This window comes from Neopelma chrysocephalum, unplaced genomic scaffold (genome assembly GCF_003984885.1).
Source record: "Neopelma chrysocephalum unplaced genomic scaffold, ASM398488v2 Primary Assembly neopelma1_24, whole genome shotgun sequence".
NCBI classification, from domain to species: Eukaryota; Metazoa; Chordata; class Aves; order Passeriformes; family Pipridae; genus Neopelma; species Neopelma chrysocephalum.
The window spans coordinates 24,854,546-24,879,067 of NW_020897693.1; the positions used below are offsets into that span (position 1 = coordinate 24,854,546).

The 24,522-nt window shown below is 34.7% G+C and overlaps 1 protein-coding gene across 1 annotated transcript in view; it reads right to left on the bottom strand.

Moving 5' to 3' along the window:
- The window catches only part of RYR3 (ryanodine receptor 3), a 222,469-nt gene that overhangs the window by 14,189 nt on the left and 183,758 nt on the right, over positions 1 to 24,522 (bottom strand). The window contains exons 74-93 of the mRNA XM_027674225.1: positions 21,119 to 21,215; positions 19,405 to 19,514; positions 18,551 to 18,602; positions 17,810 to 17,860; positions 17,433 to 17,532; positions 17,106 to 17,185; positions 16,676 to 16,752; positions 15,023 to 15,096; positions 14,763 to 14,780; positions 14,196 to 14,276; positions 13,729 to 13,817; positions 13,219 to 13,347; positions 12,728 to 12,832; positions 11,526 to 11,607; positions 9,881 to 11,205; positions 6,688 to 6,746; positions 5,281 to 5,449; positions 4,563 to 4,649; positions 2,516 to 2,713; positions 1,809 to 1,939 (exon numbers count right to left, since the gene is read on the bottom strand). Coding sequence (XP_027530026.1) covers positions 1,809 to 1,939; positions 2,516 to 2,713; positions 4,563 to 4,649; positions 5,281 to 5,449; positions 6,688 to 6,746; positions 9,881 to 11,205; positions 11,526 to 11,607; positions 12,728 to 12,832; positions 13,219 to 13,347; positions 13,729 to 13,817; positions 14,196 to 14,276; positions 14,763 to 14,780; positions 15,023 to 15,096; positions 16,676 to 16,752; positions 17,106 to 17,185; positions 17,433 to 17,532; positions 17,810 to 17,860; positions 18,551 to 18,602; positions 19,405 to 19,514; positions 21,119 to 21,215 — 3,114 coding nt within the window. The remainder of the gene's footprint in view (positions 1 to 1,808; positions 1,940 to 2,515; positions 2,714 to 4,562; positions 4,650 to 5,280; positions 5,450 to 6,687; positions 6,747 to 9,880; positions 11,206 to 11,525; positions 11,608 to 12,727; positions 12,833 to 13,218; positions 13,348 to 13,728; positions 13,818 to 14,195; positions 14,277 to 14,762; positions 14,781 to 15,022; positions 15,097 to 16,675; positions 16,753 to 17,105; positions 17,186 to 17,432; positions 17,533 to 17,809; positions 17,861 to 18,550; positions 18,603 to 19,404; positions 19,515 to 21,118; positions 21,216 to 24,522) is intronic.

A 24,522-nucleotide genomic window follows, 5' to 3' on the forward strand; every position in this document is an offset into this window, starting at 1 on the left:
CATCCAGTCTGGCCTTGAACACTTCCAGGGATGGGGAGTCCCCACCATTATAGTAAAGAATTTCTTCTTAATATCTAATTTAAACCTACTGTCCTTCAGCTTAAAGCCATTCCCCTTGTCCTATCCATACGTCTCCTTGTGAAAAGTCTCTCTCCAGCTCCGCTTGTAGGCCCACTTGAGGTACTGGAAGGCTGCTCTAATGTCTCCCCAGAGCCTTCTCTTCTCCAGGTTGAAAAGCCACAACTCTCTCAGCTTTTCCTCATGGGAATGGTGCTCCAGCCCTCCGGTCTTCCTCATGGCCCTCCTCAGACTCTCTCCAACAGGTCCATGTCTAACCATTGGAGGTCCCGGAGCTCGATGCAGTACTCCAGGTGGGGTCTCACAAGAGCAAAGAAGAGAGGGAGAATCACCTCCCTCAACCTGCTGGTTACATTTCTTTTGATGTAGCCCAAGATATGATTGGCTTTCTGGGCTGCAAGTGCACATTGCTGGGTCATCTCATCCACGAACACCCCCAAGTCTTTCTCCCAGGTCTAGTCTGGATCCATTCTCTGCCCAGCTTGTATCCATGTTTGGGATTGCCCTGACCAAGGGGCAGGACCTTGCACTTGGCCTTGTTGAATTTCATGAGGTTTACAGACCCACCTCTCAAGCCTGTCAAGATCCCTCTGGATGGCCCATCCCTTCCCTCCAGCGTGTTGACCGCACCACACAGCTTGGTGTCACCAGCAAACTTACTGAGGGTGCACTCAGTCCCACTGTCCGTGTCACTGACAATGTTGAACAGTGCCTGACACAGTACAGACCCGGAGAAACACCACATGTCACTGCTCTTCACTGCTTTAATTTTAATGACAGTTTTAAGGCCACTATTTATAGTGTACAAAAATTGAGTATGACTGATAATATACATATTTTGGATATTTGGCAGCATATTGTCACTCTGATGCATAGAGTTATTTTTGCTGACTTGTTTTTATGCTTTTACATACTAGCCACAACTAGTCTGTGACTTTCTTTTCCTGCTTTCTTTTATTGTCCTTAAACTATGATACTATTAGGAAAAGACAGGAATCTAAGTCTAGGTATACTAGTACCGTAACATGATTCAATTTGTTTTGAAAAAGGAAATTCTGAAAAATAGCCTGTAGATAAGACATTCTTTTAAGGGAAGAGAGTTGACTAGCTATATTTGTCTGTGTCACTCCTACAAATCTCTGCAGCTTACTGATGTTTTTCTGGGTTTTTTTTCCTATCCTTGTATCATTCATTCAGAACAGCAGATGATTCTTTGTGCATGACTACTACAGTGTTTGCTAATGCCTACAATCTGACAGCAATTCCTATCATACCTACTCAAATTCTGGGACTGATATTTTTCACTAGATTTACTTCTCCTGTCAAATACAGCTTTTTTTTAGCAAGTTGTGGGAAAGAAAGGCAGGAGAGTATTGCTATACAAGTGAAATTGAGTAACTGGAAAGGATGGAAGTTATCTTTTTAAAACTTTTTCAATAGCAACTAATATGTGAAATGTCTCAGAGAGATGTTGTGAGGTAAGATGCATAATCCTTGCAAATCCTAGAAAATGAAAAGGAGGTGGAATATGTGTGTTCTGATAGTAATAAATAAATAGATAATATGGGATTTCACATTAGAATCTACTACTGTAGCATCTAATATAAGGTGCTAATTGCCTTTCTTTTAGATGAACTAAGTGGCAAGTAGACAGGAAAGTTCTAGGTCAGTGGCTTAATGAGCTATAATATTTATAAACAGTTCACATATAATAATTTAATTTTACATACGGAGTATTTATAACGAGGCGATCCCACTGCCCTTTAATATCATCTTCAGTTGGCTGTTCAGTTATGTACAGGCCATCAAATTCCAGCTTTCTAGCTACCTCCTTTTCCCTCTTGAATACAACCAAAGGGACCTGTGAAAATGACAGTGGACATCTATGTCATGATTTACGTATTTTTGGTACCTATAGTACTCTTTATAATACTGTGTAGCACCAAATGTTGCACTAGAACCTCCTGCTAGCAGATCAATGTCTGATCAGCCTCTGAGCAATGGCCAAGCCCAACCCTCCCATGCCCAGACTTTTTATTGCTGAGCATGGTGTTACATGGCATGGAATATCACTGGTTTGTGCAGGTCAACTGTCCTGGCTGTGACCCCTCCCAACATGCTTCCAGATGCACAGAGTGGGTAAAGCAAAGGGAGTCTTCACACTGTGCAACACTGTTCAGCAATAACCAAAGGGTGACTGTGTTACCGCCACTGTTTTAACCACAAATCCAAAACACACACACACACTGCTAAGAAGAAAAATAACTCCATTTCTGGGAGACAGAGTACACAAAGAAAACATCTACATATTGAATAGTGAGAATTTGTAAACAACTAGGTATAAATAGGCATTCCAGTATTGGCACCAACAATCACTTTGGGACATAGCCAGTGTTGTTTAACAAATAATAGATTAGTAGTAAGATTAAGAACTTGCCTTTAAGCAGTAGTATCCAATCACACAGACAAAGGAGATGATAGTATGAATAACTGCCAATGCTCTGAGAGCAGGTGCCATGTAGCCTGTACTTTCTTCTAAAACAAAGAAGACCATGCCCTCCTCCTCTTCCTCTTCAGCAAAAGAATTCCAGAGATTAGAGTCTTCCTCTGCTTCATCAAGTGGCTCTTCTGTCACCTGAGAAAAATTCAAACATATTGAAAACACACAATAAACTTAAAAGCTTTTTCCTTACTCTAATGACAAATGATGTTTGCAAAGCCTGCTCAGACGAAGATTATAGAACATTGGCTTTAAATGTCCTTCATTTTAACAGTCTCCAGATCATGTCATGTCATTAAAAAGAAAATCTAGATAAAGCAAATACAGGCAGTTTAAAAATCTATCCTCTAACAATGCCATAGCAAAACTAAAACAAACAATGAAAATGTTATGCAAAAAACATTTTCTTGGGAGAACCGAGGAATGACGGGGTTATCTAGTAGGACTGAATTTAGGGTTTGTTTTGTAATCTACATTTTTCCTGATAACTAAAGTCTAGAAAGAAACAAAGTTTTCATGTTATGAACCTGTACATTGTCCACAAATTTTTATTTCATAACTCAGTTTAGGGCTTACAAACTACATACGGTATTTAATCAGCCATAAAACTGAAATACTGCCCTAAATTTTTCCAGTGACTTTAAAAACCTGGCCTTTAAATTAAAAGCCCTAAGGGCCCTTTTTTTGACAGCTTTATCTGAAAGCTGAAGTTCTCTTCAGTCCTGTTTAGCTTGCACTGACCTTTTCCTATTTATGACAGATGGACTTGTAATGGTAGACACAAACTTTTGTCCTTGTTCTGCAACAGAATGGGTTGTCACCCACAAGACTCAATGAAAAGCAGGAGAGAATGGGGACAAAAGGACTGGAATAGAAAAAAGCAGAACTCTGCATAGATACTTAAGTCCATCTTTCTTCTCTAACCCTACGGGAAGGGAAGAAAGAGGCAAGAAGGATGCCCTACATAACCCTGACAGTCTTTCTCCAGGAATGGTGCACATACCCTCTGCCCAGTTTTCAAGTGCTTTTTGCGCCTTTACCTGCCCTTCCTCTGAGACTGTAATTGTGTTACAGGAGTTGCATTTAAGACATCTGAGATCAGGACTTAGTTACTTCTACACTGAATGTTCAGCCAGCTGCTTTTGTCTGAAGCTTTTGGCTGTAAGCAACAGAACTGGAAAATGTAATATTGGAAAACATATGATTCATTTCATTCTATATCTAGGAGGGGAAAATCAAAAGAGTCAGATTTCAGGATATAGATAAATCAGGACTTTTCTGTCAGACTTCAAATCTGTATAGAAAGGGGAAAAAATGAGACTTTTATGGATGCGAGTTTTCTTTACTGAATTCTAATCTTTCCCATGAATAGAGCTTGTGAAGATTCATGAAAAAAAACAGTGGAGGCTGCTGAAGATGTTCTACTTTGTATCACTGTGTTGTACACCAGAACCTGAAACAACTCCAGATTCAGGTGAACCTCTAAGATTAAGGTAGGAATGTATAACCTTCTTCATCAGTGATGTAAAAAAAGAACTGTAGTCTACTATGAAAAAGAAAAAAAGAAATCAATGAGAATAATCAGATCAACTGAAGTCTCTCAGTGTCTTTAGAACAAATAAAAGAAAAAAATTCAACAGTTTTGACATTTGAATTATTTTAGGCAATTTCAAATTTCCCACAAGAAGATTAACAATCCAAACAATAACAGACTTAGGTGACTAAATGAAAAGGTGCCTATAAACACATGCCTAGAAACACATAAAGGAGGAATTAAATAAATCTCTTTTCATTCCTCCTGAATAAAATAAACCCTGAATAGTTACAAACTTTAAGATTTTTTTTTTAACTACTTCATATCTAAATGCTTTCATTCATGTTTAAGGGCTTGTAATAATGGCTTTATTAAACAAGCCTTGAAACCATCATCAAATATTTCTTTGGAACTAACAAAAAATATTTAAAGAACAATGCATAACCTTACCTTGTAAAATAGAAGAATAAAATTGATGGCAAATGCAACAAATAGAGCAAGAAATCTTAAGTTATAAAAATTTCTTGCCAAGTAGTGCTGAAATTAAAAAAACAAAAAAGAATTAATGGTGGTCTGTAGGTAACATCAAGATAAGAAAAGTAGGTAGCAAGGTTTCTAAGAAATTAAATATATAATTGTGTTGCCTTCATACACCAGTTATAGTGAGCAAGGGCATTTCTTGGCAGCCTATTCTCCCATTTCTTGGTGAGTGGAATTAAAAGTAATGGCCTTAAAAGTGTAAGTCAAAGAAGACTGAAATAGAATATTAATGAAAACTTTCTAGAAAGAAATCCTAGGTAACTGGAATAAACTACTTGAGAAGGTTTCAGAGAACTCAACATTTGATGGTTTTAAGAACAAAGATAAATCTTATAGCTAATAGAATTACAGATTCTAGAAATGAGGTTATGGAAAATAGAGAGCTCCTAACAAGGAGCTCAAGAGGCTAATCTGTCCTGTTAGACCAAGATAGGAGAAATTACACACAGAAACACTTTATATAACTCTATGAAGTATTACAAAAATCACAAGAGACTGAATAGAGCCAATCATCTGAAAACTCACGCCAGTGTTCCTTTTATGATGACATTTCTCCCTTCGATATCAAACAAGGGTTCCATATGCATAAATAAAAATTCAGTGACTAAAGAATTTAAGACAAACTTACAAGCATTTTTGTTTGATAAATTTCCAAAGCTTTGAAGAAGTTAGCCATAACAGCCTCAGGTTTCTCAATTTTTTGTCCATGCCTTCGCTTCTTTTTCTTCATTTTTCCCTCTTCGACCTGCTCAGATTGTACTTCCTTTGCTTTATCTTGTTTCTCACCGTCTTCCATGCTAGAAGAAAGGTTATCTAAACAGAAATGCCTAGCCAAACTTCTGTATTGTAAATGCTTTCATTTAGAAGGAATTTGAGTTTAGAAAGTCTGGCTTTGAAAGTTAGTTTTGATACTGGGAGAAAAAAAAATCACAGAATGAATTTGGTTAGAAAAGCCTTCTGAGACCATCAAGTCCAATCTATGACCCAACACCACCATGTCAACTGGACCGTGGCACTAAGTGCCACATCCAGTGTTTTAAACACCTCCAGGGATGGTAACTCCACCACCTCCCTGGGCAGCCCATTCTGATGTTTAATCACTCTTTCTGTGATGAAATTCTTTTGATGTTCAACCTGAACCTCCTCTGGCACAGCTTGAGGCCATTTCCCCTTCTCCTGTCACTGGTTGCCTAGAAGAGACTGACCCCTCCCTTGTTATTGACCCTAATGGCACACTTAAAAAAATTCACTTTGGCAGGTAGGAGGAGAAAGATAAATGACTGAAGTAAATATTTTAAACATGAAGCAAAATGGAAGAGAAAAAAAAAAAGAAGAAAATTATGTATAGCTTTTGAATGTGTAAGAATATCTAGGAGATATTTTGTGTGTATCTACAAGTATTTTAAGGGCATCCATCGGTCTGCAAGCCTACAATGTGGCTGCATGTTCAGGCAGACAGCATGCCCCTTAAAAGTAGGTTGCTGCTTGGGCAAGGTAAGCATTCTGAAAAATTTTTATGAGGCAGTCACATATAGGATGACTGGACAAAGGAATGTATTTGCTATGAAGTTCACAAGTCAAGAACAGATAAAAGAGCAATAAGAATGGTTGGGTTAGTTACATCTTGTGTTTTAATGATCTGATATTGTTGCATGAAAATTATAGTAGGTAGTAGGAGAAGTGTAAATAGCAGTACTGACAAGTTGCAGAGTTCTTTTCAAGACTGGTACTCATTTTTAAAGGTAGTTATGGGAATTTTTAAAAAGATAGTGGCCACAGATTTATATATGCAGAATTGTCAAGGGCCACAAAATCAGATTACCATTTTGTTGCCCACTGAGGTGGTCTGCTACCCTTTAGTATATTTTGAAAAATATTTAGTGTATACATCTTGGTGTATTTTCAAAATACTGATGAGACAAAGTGTACATAAAGTGCTTTGAATACTGAGCATTGCTTGCATTCTTTCTGGCCAAATTATCTAGCAATAGGAAGTAGCAAGGAATTAAACAGGAATTTTGTAAAACTGACTTACTCGGCCTTCTCAGCTTCTGCTTTTCTTTGTGTTCCAGCTTCTTTTGCAATTTCAGATATCTGCAAAAAGTATTTTAATTGTCAAAATTGATCCATTCAAATAAAATTCTGGTAACTTTTGTTACTGTCTTCTAAGAAACAAATAAAATAATTAATATTATTTTTTATACCACTTAGCACTTTTAAGGAGTTAGATTCTTAAAAAATAGGCAGCTCAGGCTGTATTTTAACAGTGAAAATGACAGAAATTCTTATGATAGCCTTTTTCAGTATAGTATTATCAATACTCTAACTAGTCCAGCTGACTGAACAACTTAATTATATATGTGATCATGTAACCAGCTGAGGATGAAGGTATCTGCCTCTTTCCAAATATGAAACAAGAAATAATATATTAATGTTATCATCAAAAATCTGAAAAAAATCTATGTAATTATTAGATATTACAACACCCAATTACTTGGTCATGATCAAGTGATGCAGTTGAAAACAGACAAATACTTAAACAACTTCTACTTACACAATGTTTTCTCCAAGCTGTTTATCTTAGCTGGGCTGATGGTTCATTAAACCTTTACCAGCACACCTCACAACCCTCCTAAGTACGTGTTTACAACATTCCCTTGAGATAAGGAAAAACCAATATACAATTTTACAGATGGCTAACTGCAGCAAAGAAGCTGGGGCCTGGATGTCAAACACCTTCAGGCTTCGTATTACAAGATCAAAGTAACTAATTTCAAATGCAGTTTGAAAGTGGAAGCTTCAGTGGAAATCAAAGAGATGCAGGCCCTGAAGTCCTAGAATCACAAAGGAATCTCAAGTGCCTAAATTTGTTTCCATTCCCTCTTGCAAAAACCTATCTTAGCTCTTAATCCTCTTCTATATTCTCCTGAAGTGCTTAGACAGCAATTGTCTACTGGTCCTACTTTTCTTGTTAATACCTAATATTTGCCTCACTACTCATCTGGATGCCTATCTCTTGCAGACACTTAGGAATAAAGATTCATGAAAGAATTTACTAAATTGATCTTGCCTTGGGTATCTCATGGATACCCATGTATCCATGTGGAACCTCATCTAGTAAATGATGCATATGTAACTCTTTCACAATGAGTGTCCTCTAAGATCTCAAGCTGGTGGAGGGTAATTCAGAGATCATTTGATGATGCCTGGTTCTTTTAAGGGGTAGGGTGGTAGATGGATGCATAAATCCCTATCCATCCTTTCCATCCCTCTATCATATGGTCTCTCAATTTTCTCTTTTCGAAGCTGAAGAGTCTTAACCTACTTAATTCCTTACACAAGATTTTTTCCATATCGAGTTTTGATATCTTGCTGACCTTCACTGAACTTTATTGAGTTTTACCACATTCTTTTCAAAATGAAGGAACCTGGTCTTCAAGACACAGATAGGTTCATGAAGCATAGTAAGATTCTGGAGTTTTCCTCTATTCCTTTCTCAACAATTCAGAATTTCAGTTTGCTTGATTGACATTTTCATTGAACTGATACTGTTATACAACGCCATTATATTCCCAAGATTTCATACCCAAACAGTAGCAATGAGCTCAAAATGCAAAATTTTACACATTTGTCCCACATACATCACTGATTTTTATCTGCTATTTTAAGGCAACTTTGTAGTTATCTCTTGATTTTACTGCTGCCAATAACTTAGATTTATTAGCAAACTGTGATAAACTTTCTCATTTCTGAACCCACACAGCTCTCAGCACAGATTCCTATGTAACTTCACAGTAAAAACTAAGTGCTAACAGTCTTCATCATATACAATTCCATAGATTATTTTGCAGTTTCTCTGGCTATGTAGTAATGTCATTGACATTATTATTACACAGTTGCTTTTCCAGTATATAGAGGGGAATTTTTATGTCTATCCATTTGTGTAAATTTTATCACTGCAGATGCCTAAGAAAGACATATGATTTCCTGAAGGGAGTTTTTGATTCTTACATTGCTGTTTCTACTTTGAGCTCCACTTAATAGTTATACCTAGTGTTCTCACTGGATTACTTGAACCATTTATTTACACACTGTGAATAGTGATTTCTGTACTATATAATTAGTTTATGTAATTATTAAAATTATATTGGTGAGTTTCACTAGATAACATACTAAAGGTAAAAGCTGGATAAATTGCACAACTGACTTCACATTAATAACTGGAAGTATTTGCAAAAATTACTGAGCATTTTTATCAATAGTTACAAAGACATCTGTGAGAAATGTATAAATCAAAGTAAAGCAAAGAAAATTCTAAAATGTTTATTCAGATTTGAATTAAAATGTTTACTTCAACCACTGTTGAAGAAAATTCTAAGGTATTTACTCATACCTGCTAAGATTCTTTAGTTAAAATACTATTTTTAAATACCAACCACGTTACATTTATGCTAAATGAGACAGGATTTTTAAAGACTAATTTTCAAGTACACACACAATGAATTTAAAAAAATTGAAAAATATAGTTTTATCTAGGCAAGTACCAAATATTGGAGAAAAACATATGAATTAAGAGAAGATAATGAACTAAGAAGTTGTACAGTTCAGATTCATCTTGAAACATCTGGAGAATATAGCATAAAGAGGTAGATTAATGATGAGAGGAAAGATATATTTGAATAACAAGTAGAAACAGATCTGAACTGTAAAGGGAAACATAATGCTTTCCAAACATGAAAAATGAATTTTGGTTTTTCACATTTAGTTCAATCCATTTTTAAATAGAAAAATATTCTATTTAGTGCAGCTGAGTGGAACCAAATATATTTTTTTATAAAACAGAATAAAAGTAAAGAATAATTCTATGATAAACATTAAACTAACAATAAATTCAGACAAATTTATTTCAAATAATAGGAACAAAGTATACTGTATTGCATGTGAATGTCAGTAAAGTACGTAGAATAAAAATGATAATGGTAAGGCATCTTATGGAGAAAATAAGTTGTAAAAGTAATTGAAATATACTGTGAAAAAATAGGGTATGCAGAATAAACAAGACCATAATCTAAACACAGGGTTGAATTTTTCTGCGACGTAAACTTTCCTGTTGGTTTTTAAATGAGTACAGATTGTAAAGTATGTTCTCACTGATAGCATTTAGTGATCAGGCAAATGGCAAATAATTATGTTGTTGTTATTATTATTATTAAATCTCTTTAATTTACCTGTAATCCTTTTTTCTTATGAACTGTGTTTTCCAAGGATGTCTGGATCTCAGCACCAAGGATTTCTGCAATATCGCCAAGTCCAGCATCATGACCGTGTTTTGATCCACCTTCTTTCTTTGTAGGAATGCCAAAAATATCTGCGATTATGTCAGTTTCTCCCTTTTCACCCTTCACAAACTGCACAAGTTCAGCTCTGATGCCGTGCTCAGCACCTTCAGCTTTTTCTGCTTCCATAACATCATCATGGATTCCAAACTGTGTTGGATCAGGCATATCCCCTAATATTTTAGTAACTTTTATGTTTTTGGCTCCTTCAACCAGGCCACCCCCAAATACAGTGCTCCAAAGAATCTGGAATATTCCCCACACTACAGAAAAGAACAGTTGAAATGTCCCTACAAATAGGATCCAGAAAAAGGAGAAAAACACTTTCACCATCTCTTTTACTGTCATCTTTTTAACTTTCCTGTATTGTTTCCTTAGGTTCTTCACAGTGGCCATCTTAAAAAAGTTGGCAACATTCTTCTTCACTGCAACACAGGCAACTGCAAAAGCTGAAGCAGGTTCCAGGGACTTTTCTTCTTCCTCATCATCTCCAATATCCACTACATAAGCAGGCTCTGCCTCTTCCTCTTCCTCGGGCCTCTCAGCTGAATCTGTTTCAGAGATCTGAGATGCTAACTGCATTTCAAAGATTGTGTCTTCACAGAAATTTACAAAGAGTTCCATTTTTTCTTGCTCTCCACCTTCATTTACAACATCAAATATGAACTGTCTTTTGGATTCCTTTACCTGTGGCTTCTCCCATTGCATTCTACTGGATTCACTGATTTCAAAGTAAACTCTTTCTATTTTCTTGGCCCCACCCATTATTTCAATACGGCCAAGATATGGTTCAAAGTAATTAAGAACACTTTCTGCAGGTTCAAGTAAGCTCTGAAGGCGTGAATCATTAGGCATGTGCTCTGAAAGGTTTGTTAGCAATACTGCTACATTAAATCCAATGTCTTTGGCTGGTTCATGAAATCTTTCCACAAAGTCAACATAGTTAAACATATCATTTTCATCAGCTTCTGTACAGGACAGCAGAAATTCAATCTCTGACTGTATGTATTGTTTTTGAGCCTCCATTGATTTCTGAAATTCCTTCTTTGAAATGATTCCTTTACCATCTGGGTCGTACTCTTTGAAAGCATCTGAGTTAGTCAGATCTTTTAACTTCAGGAACATGTCGAAGAACTTCAAAATCATTTCTACATTGCTAGATGATTCTACAAGCGTGTCTACCATTTGTTTTCCAATAGTTCCATTTACAACGTTACCTAGGTAGTGTTTTAAAACAGGAAGTTATTTGGTGGCTACATTTTAAATAAAGACATTTCATATTCCTACTGAAAAGAAAACAAAAATGTTCTTAAATCTTAATATGTTTTCTTTCAACATGCTTTTCTGTAGCAGCCCTCTATTTCATGACTATGTATATTCCAGAATAATTCTTAAAGAAATATGAAGTATGTTTTTTTCCCCCTGACATTACATAAAGGCAATTAAAAAGCAGTTTAGAAAGATTAACATAATAATTGTGCTTTACATTATGAAGGTGAGATAATTATATTTGACCATAAAGAAAAACAGGTCCAACCTTCAAGCAGTGACAAAAGCATCACTACCATATCCTTTAGCAGATCTAGCAGTTCCTTAAGCAATTCAATCTGAGCAGAGTCCTGTAAAAAAAATGGAGAATAAGGTTGTTTTTTCTTAGTATTTATCTGGCAAACTAAATAAATTTAGAGAAAAACAGTATTAAAGATGGTCAGCTAAACGTACTTCCCCTTATTCAGCAACATTTCATTGTCATTTTATTATGATCACTATCAGAAGTCTAATACAATATGTAACTTACTACAGCAGAGGTATTAATACCATAAAGATAAGCTTTGATAAAGCATTAAGGAGTACCAAAGTGCAGATAAGGGACATGAGAAACAAAAAAAATTGCTTGCTACACAGATCTGGAAGTATCTAAGAAAAAAACCTATCCTTTTTCACTTCACTGGGAATATATAATGGCGTAATGCCATTACCATAATGCATTACCACTCAAAGAAAACTAGAACTGCTGAGTTGAAATACAGAACATAAGAAGTCTAACATGGATTTGTGATTAACATTAAGGACCTAAATACTGTTACGTATTCTCAAAGTTCTGATATACTTCTATAGGGTGGGAAGAAATCTCATGTCAGAGGATAGCAGAGACACTGAATAAGAGTGAGGAAATTGCTCTCTGCATGTTTGCATTCAGCACCTAGAGCTTGAGTGTATGGATACATTGAGCAGAAGTCACAAAAGAACACAGAATCCTGACACTATGGAGTGAGGTGGGACTACACAGTGCTCTGTACAATGAAATGAACACTGCCTGTGCCCTCCTGCTCAGTGTCTGTGATTATTTGACTGGACAAGTTGAACTGTCACATTCCTTCCCTCTTTGAATCTTTCTCAGCTTTTCTCTTGTCCTACTTAGCTTTAGCATGGGAACCATGCTTTCAATGATGTTTCTGCTCTTGCAGATCATCAGGTTTTGGCAACGGGGAGGAAGAGACTAAACTGCCACATTCGTTATCAGAAAGGTATAATTGAGCTGTAAGCATCAAGTTTGATATTAGTAAAGGTAAGTGCACAGTGACAATTAATGCTAAAAGGAGTGATATGAAGATGTTAGTCCTGAGATTCAGTCTTGGACCTGCATATTGCAACAGGCCCTTTCACAACCAAAGAGTATCAGCACTTTAACTGCTTTGCAACTTGACTAAGTTATAAACATATAAATACTCAAAATACCTGTGAAAGTTTCATTTGCATATTGGCAAAGACATGAAGAAAGCCAACAACTGCATCCCACAGCCTACTATGAGCCAGACTCTGTTGATTACCAATGCAAGGGCCCTAAAAAAATTAAGAAAGTCACATTTTTTATTTATGTAAAATAAAACAAAATAAATAAAACCATTTGTTTTCCTATGACTTGTCCTCTCCCCTCTCCTCCACCAAAAAAATAAAAAAAGACGTTTCAGGCTTCCATGGAGCTACATGAGAAAGTTTTCCAAGATCTCTTTGGTATCTAGTGCATGGATACCAGATTGTATCATGTAAAATATGTAGCCATTCATATGTTTTAGTTTTCACTTTGCACTGGTCCAATGATTCCATGTAACTTTATCAAAATTTAAAAAAATAAAGCCAAAGTATTTACAAATTTATGACAGAACACAATCATGCCATGTAATCATAGAACTTCCCTTTTAGTACCTTGAGCAAAACATTCTGTTTACCTGGATATATTCTGTAAGGGAATTGAATATTTGTTTGGTGACAGCCAAAGCTTTAGAAAAATTACGTTGTCCTGATTCATCAATGACATCCTTTCCTGAATAGTACCAATAGAAGTCACTGATGGATTCCTAAGAAAAAAAACAACATTATATTTTCTAGTTTTAAATTCAATATGTAGTATTTACTGCCTGCATTTGTATTGCCAAAAGCTGAATCAGCAATTCAGATGAAATGTAGCATATCTGTGTCAATCTATTTCTCATTACAATAATATTTTGCACTCCTTTCAGAAGTGAACAATGAAATCAGTCAACAAACTTCTGGTTTCACACAGAATTCTGAAAGGCCATCTATTTTCAAAGGAAGAAAATATGAAATAAATCAGAATTCTTTATTTTAGATATCCCTTTAGAAAGAATTTTCACATTTTATTCCAGTAAAATGTGAATTTATAAAAGTGAAGGAAAGGCAAATATTTTATAATCCATTTTCCTCTGTTTTTGTCTCACCTGAAGACGCAAGAGGTAGTCGACTGTACTAATGATAATATTCACTGTTGTGGTGTTGCCCATCTGAGTACGCAAGTAATTTTGAAAATCTGAAATAAGAAGTGGTTTGTGCTTGGTTGGTGTAAAGGAAAAAAATAAGGTTATTTTCCTATTTTCATGGAGAATGCATTCTTTTTAGGTATTTTGTTGGGTACAGATCCTTATGGGTGGAATTCAACTACAGTGGATCACAATCTAAATATAACTGATGAAATGTTACCCACATGACTTGGAATAGGCTTTACTAGTAGTATACCATACATTAGGACTTAAAAATCCAATTGAACTGTGCAATTCAAATTTTTGTCATGCCAGTTTCCCCTGAGAAAACTAAATGAGAGGGAAAAAAACCTATTAGAATTGGTTCTGTTCAACTCTGTTTAAGAACAGACTCACAACACATTTTCCCCAAAATTCAGTTCACTTACCATTGTTATGCCCTTCGCAGAGCAGCTGCAAAAATCTAAATAGATCTCGAGTAAATTCATCATGCTGCAAGACCTTTTCACCTTTAAAATATATAAATACAAAGATTATATGAAAATTGTTATGATTAATTATGCAGAACACATAGTCTTATGGTAACCTTTAAAACTGGAATTTTAATAAAAACCAGTATTTTGAAAGCGTTAAAGCAAGTTAAAAGAAACAGACTGATAATAATGAAAAGAAAAACTGAAACAGAAAAAGCAGAGCAAAAGTATTTCACACTTCAATGCATCCATGGTTAAAAAACCAACACTAATTAAAAAAAAAAAAGCAACAAGATACATATCTAATAAGTAAATTGTTAGTCATAACTAAAATCATGCCTTAAATATGAGTGACACTTCTTTAATAAGCATCAAACTCTTTATCCAAGCTGAACACACAACCTGCTGCAGACCACAAAGCTAAACCTAAAGATATCTGAGAAGATGCAATGAGAGATTTCTCTCTGTATTTGCAACACACTTTTGCAACAAGAGTATCAAAAACTGTAAACCCAAACATACCACGCTCACGAACGATGACTGTGGATCAAAGAAAAATAACAAGAATACAAGATAAGAATATTGGAAATTACAGTATTTTTCTTAAAAATTATTGCTAAAGATATTGTAAAAATAAAGCATGTTCAGAAGTCAAAGCCTAGAGTTACTCATAGTAAGTTTAACAACAGAAACCTCGAGCCACAGTAAGTAACAGTTCTAGTTAAAAAAGGGAGCCAAAATAATGTTTGAAGCGCTACTGGAATCAATTTCATTCTACTTACGAGTTCCTTCTTCAGTAACCATTCCCAGGCCTTCCGCTTTATTCTGTCTCTCAAACGCATTCAAGTCAAGAACACTTATATTTGAAAAAAAAAAACAAACAGCACAGACAGGAAAAAGCACTATAGTACACAGTGGAAAATTATTTCCTTCTACAAAATCTCTGGAGGCCTTCAACGACTACTCTTGACCCACTATGACATGCATTGCTTTATATTTTATTAAACACTCATTAAATAAAAGATGAAACTTTGGATGAAACTAAGGGTCCAGTGTCCATTTCTGAAAAGAAATAAGTCTCAGATCAAGTCTCACCACTTACCTAACTTCACTCCCAGTAATGTCATTCATGGTTTCATGTATAAATGAGGAGTGGAAAAGGAACCTGAAAATTACTGTTTATGATGACTTAAACCTGCCTCCAAAAGGACATTACTGCAGTATTTCTCACTCACACTGTTTTCCACTAAGTTGTCACCATTACTTCTATTGCTACTGCATACATTATGCATTATTATGTTGCTTGGAAGGTGTATGGTATTTCTGATTCCTTAATCAGAAGACAGAAATGTAGTCAGAGATTCCTTATCTTCCAAGGTCAAAAGAAACTGATATCTGAATTTTATTTTGCTAACTTGGCATAGCTCAGCACGTGGAATAGCAGAATACTTTCTACTCAGTCAAAATAGAATTCTATGATTATCAAATTTTTAGTTCAGTTAAATAGCGACGCAGTCACATATTCTGGGTAGTGACATCATTAAAAACAAAAACATTTTTTAAAGCATCATTTTCATTCTCTTATCACTGTTCAAGTCATTTTATTAAAACTGGTTTTAATGAAGTCTTGAGTGATAGACATACACAATTGGTAGTAACATCACAGCAGGGCCTGTTTGAGCAAGTCCCTTCTAAAGTGTTTTACATAAATGGAAAAATTACAAGACAGATGTTATTTAATTAGGTTGCAACTATTCAACTATCATTTCTGCAATGCAGGTCACCATTCCTTCCACATTTTACCCTGTCTTCATACAGCTGCTCCACTTCTAATTCCCAGCACTTCTGGTGCTTTAAAAGGCTGAGAAAAGGAGATTGTCTGCTATAAGAGTAATCAGAAACACCAACAGTTTTTCTCCTTCTGTGTGGGAGTCTTTTACCTTAACTAATTTGAATTTCTGGTTTATCAAGGGAATGGACTACTGTAGTCTCACTGGCAACATGCCATCTCTAACAAACCTGATACATATGCAGAGGATTCATATGAAGAGACAAAGATTAATGCAACTCATAAGAAATGTGCAGAAACTGAAAGTTTATCAAAGCCCCACTGGCCTGTCTCTCCCTCAGTGATGGCTTTTCTCCATCCTAAAAGCTTGAGGGATCTAGGACCAGTAAAGGAGCCATTACATTTTACTTTTCTGCCTCTCCAAACTAAGCCTTCAAAGGCATGCACAGTCTTTTGCTTTATTTTCTCCTTTGGAAGAGTACTCTAAAAGATTAACAGACTATGCCTGTGATACACAAAACTTTCCTACAAGAGTTCTACAAACTGTGACTCCTGTAATTTAAATCTAACCCATCCACCTGCACTGAGCAATAAGCCACCAAAATTAATAAAACTGAATCTGTAATAATACAATTTATGCTTTTACCTGCAGGACTGCATCAAGCCAGAAAGACTTTGAAAAAATCCAGCATCCCTTTTCTCCTTCAGGTAGTCCAGCATTTTCTGCAGGTTATGTATTTGGGAGGTGAAATATATAATATTAACATTAAATACAAAATAATCATTAACAGTTAATTACCAGTTAATATTTATCAACTAAATTAACAATAATAAAAATAATAAGTAACATTATAATTAATAAAATTATATGAATTATCAAGTTTCTGAATGAATTCCTTGAAATGCAGATCACTGACGAGCAATAACATAATTGTTATTGCACCAAAAATATTCTGATATTTCTTCACTGTTTGACTTAAAATTAAGTGCATTAAAATAAACAGCAGGACACTAAAATTCTCAAAATTACCTGTCTTTTATGCAAGCAAGACTCACAGTAGTTAGAAAAGCATTACCTGTTGAACTATGGTGTTTCCACCATTTAGAATAGCGATACCAAGTTTTAGAGTTTCAACAACCATGGGCCCTGTATGACCTGTCAAAACAAGGATACAGTCATTAAAACATGCAATTATGAACTATTCAATCAGAAATGCAGTCTGGAAATTTTACCTAGTACAGTTGTAACTGACATTTATTTTGCCTCATCATCTATCATACAGAAGTTGTAAATGATTTATAAATCATAGGTATAATGATAATACACTATGTATATATATGCATAACAATATTAAAACCTATGACATGTACACCATGTATATAAATACATCTCAGAACATTACCTTTGCTTGCACTAATCATCTGAAGGACCATCTCAGCAGCTCCACGATCATGTAAGCGAGCTTGCTGATAGAGTGTTCTCTGTTTTTCCATTTCTTTCTCCTGGGTTTGGGAACAAAAATTAGAGAATACAGACCGGAACTGACCCCAAAAAAAGGGAGGTTGAGAAATCTGAAGTTTCTGAAGACCATCTGCCTTCACAATCCACGGGTTGTTTGACTTCAAAACTTCGAAACAAACCATCTTTGTTTTTCATGAATAACCTAGTAAACCAGCTCAACACACACTGTGTTATGTAATTCTTGCATTTATTCTAGTGGACATATTTTAAATACTTGCACATTAGATGATAAGAAAGAAATGTTATTTAAACTCTCACCTCAAATGTCTTTTCTTTTTCTTCTTCTTCCTCTTCTTCTTCTTGACAGCTCTTTTTATGTTAAAAACAGAAATCACAAAATCTTGCTTATTATTTTTATAAAAGTGACCAAATAATTTTTTCAAGCAATAATTAAAGGTATTAAGTAGATTTAAACCCCCTGTAATTGTAAATATTTGTGCTTATCCACACTAAGAAGCTGATATTCCCTAATATATGAGTAATTCAGGGTATTAATTGAACCACATATACACTCTGCAACTGCAGGCTATACATTCTTGTGCCATATCTCTATATCCATGATATTTATCTTCACAGTCAAACTGTCATCACATGAGTCAGCTGGAATCTATATGTTGCAAAAACTGTTAACTTATTTTTGACAGATTTCAAATATTAACTCCAAAATAATTACCCGAAGAATAAAGATAACTAACATGTTGAGACTGCTCATGAGTTAATCCTGTACAGAACAAAGTGCCAAGTGGGTGCCAAGTGCCAAGTCCTACAGTAGGTGCACTGTAGGACTGCACCTACTGGAATTGTGTAGTATTGTTTCAATGTAGGAAATCTCTCATTATATATATAACTCTGAACAGCATTTGCTGCATTAAAAATACAGAAATTACTAGTTTCAAGCAGTCCATGTAAGAAACAGAAAAAAAAGTTTTAAGAAGAATCTAAAATTAATTGGAAATACCTGACTGCAGTAAGGAATAGAGCTTGAAATGACATACTTACTTTTGCCATCATCGCAGAATAGGCAATATATAAGGGATCATCTTCTAGTTTACTAGGAAGAATTAAAAAATACTTAAAATTATTTTATGATGTAGTAATATAAAGATGTCATATGCCTACTAATATTTAAATTCATTTTCTATTAAAGTAGACACACATCTACTTGGCAAGTTATTACACTTGAAAATCATATTATAAGTGTATTTTCTTATCCAAATCCAAGTCCCTAACTTTTTGAAAAACAATTTAGGTGAATACTTAGTCATATTGGATAAGTAAGAATCATTGGCTGTTGTGGGCACAGAACAATAATATGGAGATATAAATTAGAATAATTAATAACTGTCAGATGGCAAGATTACGTTAGTCATACAGAAAAAGTATATGAAGCACTGGAATACTCATACAAAATACATATTCTAATCAACAGTCGAAAGTCAAAACAGAAACTGGCAATGAGATTCATGATAACCATCAGCAACCCTTTTCTGACAAACTGAGTAAAATGTAATGAATACCAACTAAAAGAACACACATCTATTACTAGGAGAGACCAGGGGAGGGTACTCTGATTGAACCTGCAGTTTCTGTAGACTTTATGTTTCTATGAGAAGTCAGGTTCGATTATTTCTGTATTGGGTATTTACCAAGCTTTTAAAATGTCAAAAATTATCAATATTTTTCTCAGTGTAAAAGTTATACTGAATTTAAATGCATGAAAATGAATGAAACTGAAAGAGAAAAAAGTATTCACCATGCACATTAATGTTGGTTTAAATCACTTCTGTAATGTTACTAGAAATTCAATTACTGTGTGCTTTTACTCAATGTGCTTTTCAACACAGCTCTTCTACCTTCTTTCAGTGAGAGCGCTGCGACTGAAATAGAGGATAATCTGATGAAGTGGATCAGGATGGTTTTTCTCAGTCTCTTCTTCTTCCTCTTCATCTTTTTTTGGAGATGTCTGTCTCAAGATTTAGAATATACAAGTTAAGCCTTCTAAGTAAGAAAAAAAATTGAGTAATTAAGCTTAGGAAAGGATCTTAGTAATTTTATTCTGTTCAATGTGTATTAACTGCCAGTTTTAATCTTATTAATCAGTTTACAGCATAACCTGCAACATTATGTGCCTGTAGGACTCAGAGTTAGAGTATCTGATTTTTGTTCATATTTTAAGTAACTCTAGAAGTTTCTCATTTGTGAGGTATTGAGAATGAGACGGTGAAAATCTTAGGGAAGCCTTATTCAGCAGAAATTACATTTGCAGTGGACCAGAATTAAAAGAAAGACACGGCTCAATTATTTAGCAGGAGAATTTCTGGAATAATTTTTAATAATATCATCAGATACATCTTATTCAGACTAGTGTTTGCTACGATATTTTCATATATAATTTCTAGTAACCTTGATTCAATGAATGTAAGGACCGCTCCTTGTTGTAAACTTCAGACATTTTTTGGCAATTAGAAATATAACATAGTACTGGCCAAAGATCAGTGTATTATCTTTACCTTACTTGTGTTATTACCCCTTCATAGCATTTGTAATTATTGCAGAATTAGTGTAATTATAGTAATAATGGTAATTACAGAAGTGCAATTTACTTCTCTAGTAAATCTGAAAGAATTGTAATCACTGCTTTGATTAATGTTGCTTCTTTCCTTTAGGAAGAAGCAACAAAGTCAAACACAGACTGGCTAAGTAATTGTCCAGAGCATGTGAAGAATGTCCCTACCTGTTGCCACAGGGGTTGGAACTAGATGATCTTTATGGTCCCTTCCAACCCAAACCATTCTATGATTCTACAATATTAGGCATAAGGGGTCTTTAAAAAGCACAACGTGACTGGTTTTGCTAACACTGAAGCACCTCCTGATACATCTGCATATGATCTATGAAGCTGTATATTGACTTTCATGGTGTTTAGGTGCTATGGAGATAGGCCCCTTGGAGGTATTTTAGACAAGCTAACTACATAGAGGGAAGACAAAAAGCAGTGGGCTTTCTGAATCAACACTTATTAATACAATCCTGAAGTTTATCAGTCACTTTTATCAAGTACACAGGTAAACTAAATTTTTGCTGAATATGGCGTATATTTACTTCTCCTTATGGCGCGTCAGTAAGAAAACAGGAAAATTAATTTGTACCAAAGCTGAAAATGTTTAAATCAAATATGCATTAAAAAAAAATTTTAAAAAGCCAAAAGGATCCATAGTGTCAAGCTTCAAAAAAACCCAGTAGATAAAATATAGGAACATAGGAATTACCATAATCTCAAGAATAGTCTGACAGTTCATCTAATCCATTTCTCTTCCCAAGAATGAGTATCACATAGTCCGTCTGAAGGCATAAATCACCTTAATGCACTTCAGCGTGCATCACAAGACAAATGTCTTTTTGACCGCAGCAGAAAATGACCTTATGCTCTGAAGCATAAGTATTAATATTTTATAGGTTTATGCATATGCATACAGTACACAAAAATGAAATATAGTTTATAATAGATACATAAAATACACACTAAAGTGGGCACTGAAAAACATGCCCAATTATGTCAGTACTTACAGCCAAATCCTGAACTAGTTTCTCCTCAAATGAATATTCCTCTGTTTCTATCCAATAGTTCTGATAGCCATTGAGGAAGAGGTTAATAGAACGGTGCCTGGGGGGGTTGTGAAAGTGAGATCAAGAGGGGTAACGGAACAGAGTATAACAGCTCAGATGGTTAATGGTTAGTAAGGATACACATTTGTACAATTCTGATCCTCTGATTGGTCAGTGAAACAAAATGCAAAACATAACTAACATTCAGTGACAAAGCTGCAGGTACTTTTAAACATTCTTACTATTTTTTTATACACATACGTATACATTACTTTTTATTTTGAAGGCTTTGAGAGGGATAATATACATTATACATGAAACTGCAGGACTGGAACCTTAATGAAAAAAACACACACTTGAACAGACTGAGAATGAGTGAGTGGGATTTACACCTGCAAGGTGTAAATCTATTTTACTAGATTTAGAACATCAAGACAGCAGAAGTTGGCCATTCAACACTAAAATAATTATCAAGAGCTTTCCAGCATGTTATCTGCAGACAATCATTGCCGCCTTTCACAGGGAAGCCTAACCTCAGTTTCTAGTCTTTCAGTTCCAAATCAGGGCAGTATTAGTATGTCCTCAAAGAAGCTGCATTAGAAAGACACAAAACCTGCCATAGAAAATTACCAATTTTAGCAAACTCTTAGCCATATTAATTACTACTATACAGTATTCATTAATGTAACTTTCCAAAGAAAATACAGCTCATGGCAATAATGCTACACGTAATAATGGCCAAATCATTACATCTGTACATTACATTTGGGAAAAATTTTGTTTTGGGCTACACTACATGAGGTTAGAAAGGCTATTCCATGCAGCCTTTTCATTTACCTTTATGCTGTGCCACCAAAAAAAGCTGTAAAAACAGGCTGCATGTACACCGTTTAATACTGTTCAAATACACTGTGCACATGAATCATTATTTTATAATGGAATAGCTATCAAGTCAACTTTTTAGGCTCACTTGCTGACACTGGTGTGATTTTATTATCAAATTTCAAAAACTGACCAATCAGAATCCCCTCTGTAAATTGTACAAATTCATGTTTTTATGATAATATCAAATCATGGCTGGGAAGGAAGAAGTGTGCGCATAAGCAAGAGGCTCTCCACAAGTTACATTACCGTTAACTTGAGTATAAGCCTGTCATACTGAGTTTTTTCATGTACTTTTTCCAGCCAAACACGTTGAAAGGTGCTCAGGAAGAAATTGCTAATTTTGTGTCTGAAGAAAAGCATATAGGTTTTCATTGAAGAAAGGCACAAGTTAAAATCAGTAAAGTAGTCAGAAAGTGTATCGTAAACTGTGTATGAAAATTTGCCATGTACAACTTCACTGTATCTACGTGCATATACAGGTGACAGACAATAAGACACTTTTTTCAAATTAATTTCCATAAAATATCAAACAAAAATAGACACGTCTCAGAGAAAACATTTATCACATAAGACACTTTTTCAAACCAACATACATTCATTAAACACAGAACATGAAGAATTAGTATTTCCTAACTTAACTGATGTTTAATTCTTTGAAAATAGAAATGGTTTAAAATACAATTATTTCTTTTGTATCTACAGGCACTTTTCATAAAAGGGAGTTCTTGGAATATTTATGGTAGAAGTTAGAGTAATTTTTCTGTGATTTAACAAACACTTGCACGTCAATAAACATTTCCTTTTCTGAAATATCTTACTGGAACTCCTAAAACCTAAAACATATAAGAGTATATTTTGCAAAAAATTATATTCAATCGTGAGATTAAAATTAAATTTCATTGAAAGCCACCTAAATATCTAGAGAACTTTCAAACGAGCAAGCGTATTATTTACTGAAGATATTAATCTTTTCTAGCATAAATGAAAGGGTACCACTGTCATATGTGCTTACTGCCCTTTAATTGATTCTAGCATCAAAGTTAGAACTAACAGTGCCAATACAATGCTGCAAATAAAATAAGGAAATAGACAATTTTAAACTCTGGTTCAAAGAGATTTAAATAGCTTCTAGAATTAATCATGCCTCACTTGAAGTAATCTCCCTAGGGTTCAGACATGTCTTAACAACACCATCAATTTAGATAATGGAGATCATTGTAGGTGTGTAATAGTGTGACAGCCTTATTTTCCCATCAGAATCCTATGACTTATCTAGAAAAAAATAAGTGTCTGTGAACTAATTTACAACTTTGTTCTTCACCTATCAGTCGAGCAATATAGCTAGAAGGCCTTGCTCATTGCAGCAGGGTTGGACTAGATGCTCTTTAAAGGTTGATTCCAATCCAAACCATTCTATGACTTAAAGATTCTAAAAACATTTTTTTCAATCTTGCCTGTTTTGAAGTGCAGACAGCATAATTAACTGACAAAAATGAAATAGCTGGACAGATTTTCCTCACATTCATATTCAAATTAGGAGTAAACTGCACCACAAAATCTACCTCAAAGTTTGAGAAGAAAAAGTTTAAGAAAAGTTTTTAACACAGAGAAATTTTTAATGAAAATTACAGTAAATGTTAATGTTTCTATTTTGAGTATTACTCCATATTTTATGGAAAATTAAAAATATTTATAACCCACTTTGCCCCTTGGCAAGTGTTCCATAAACCTCAAAAATAATACATAAAAGGGGGATTTTTTTTAAGGCAAAAATAGGATGAGCCATTTTATCATTTTAGTGCTCATATATATATTCTAAGCATTTTAAGAATTTATAAATCCATAATATGAGTGTAAAGAAACATGCTCACAAAAAGGTTGAACTGAAATGGGAGCTCTTTATACCACTTCCTCTTATTTTTACAAGCACCGTTCTTGAAGATGAAAGGATTGATACGAGCCCATTTGTTGTGTTATACTTAAACCTTTTCATTTTTCTGGTTCTTTAAAGACTGACTGGTGGTAGCTTGATAACTTGGAGAATTTACTATAGTCTAGAATTACTCGTTTTTGTAAAGGAATTATGTGTGCTTTTTAAGGTATAACTGGCTTTTTATTTATCTTCTGTAAACATAATCTTCCTCCAGTATGTTAATGGTACAGCTACAGACCCTTAGCTAAAGATGTTATCTATAGACCTTTACATCAAGCATGTAAATTGACTTTAACAAAGGCATTTAAAAATGCAGTGCAACTCTACAGTTAAATACTTTGCCAACAATCTTTGAATAAAAATATTAGACATGAAAGGTGAAAAAGTGCAGAAAGTAAGAGGCAAACCTAATTAAAGTTGTGCTTAACCTGTGTCTGAATAGAGCAGATTTTTTGAGAAAGAATGGGATAAAGGAAATTTCCCCAGTGCCTCGTGATTTTAATATTCTGCTTAAAGCAGTAGATGGATCCAGGCACAGGATGCACTT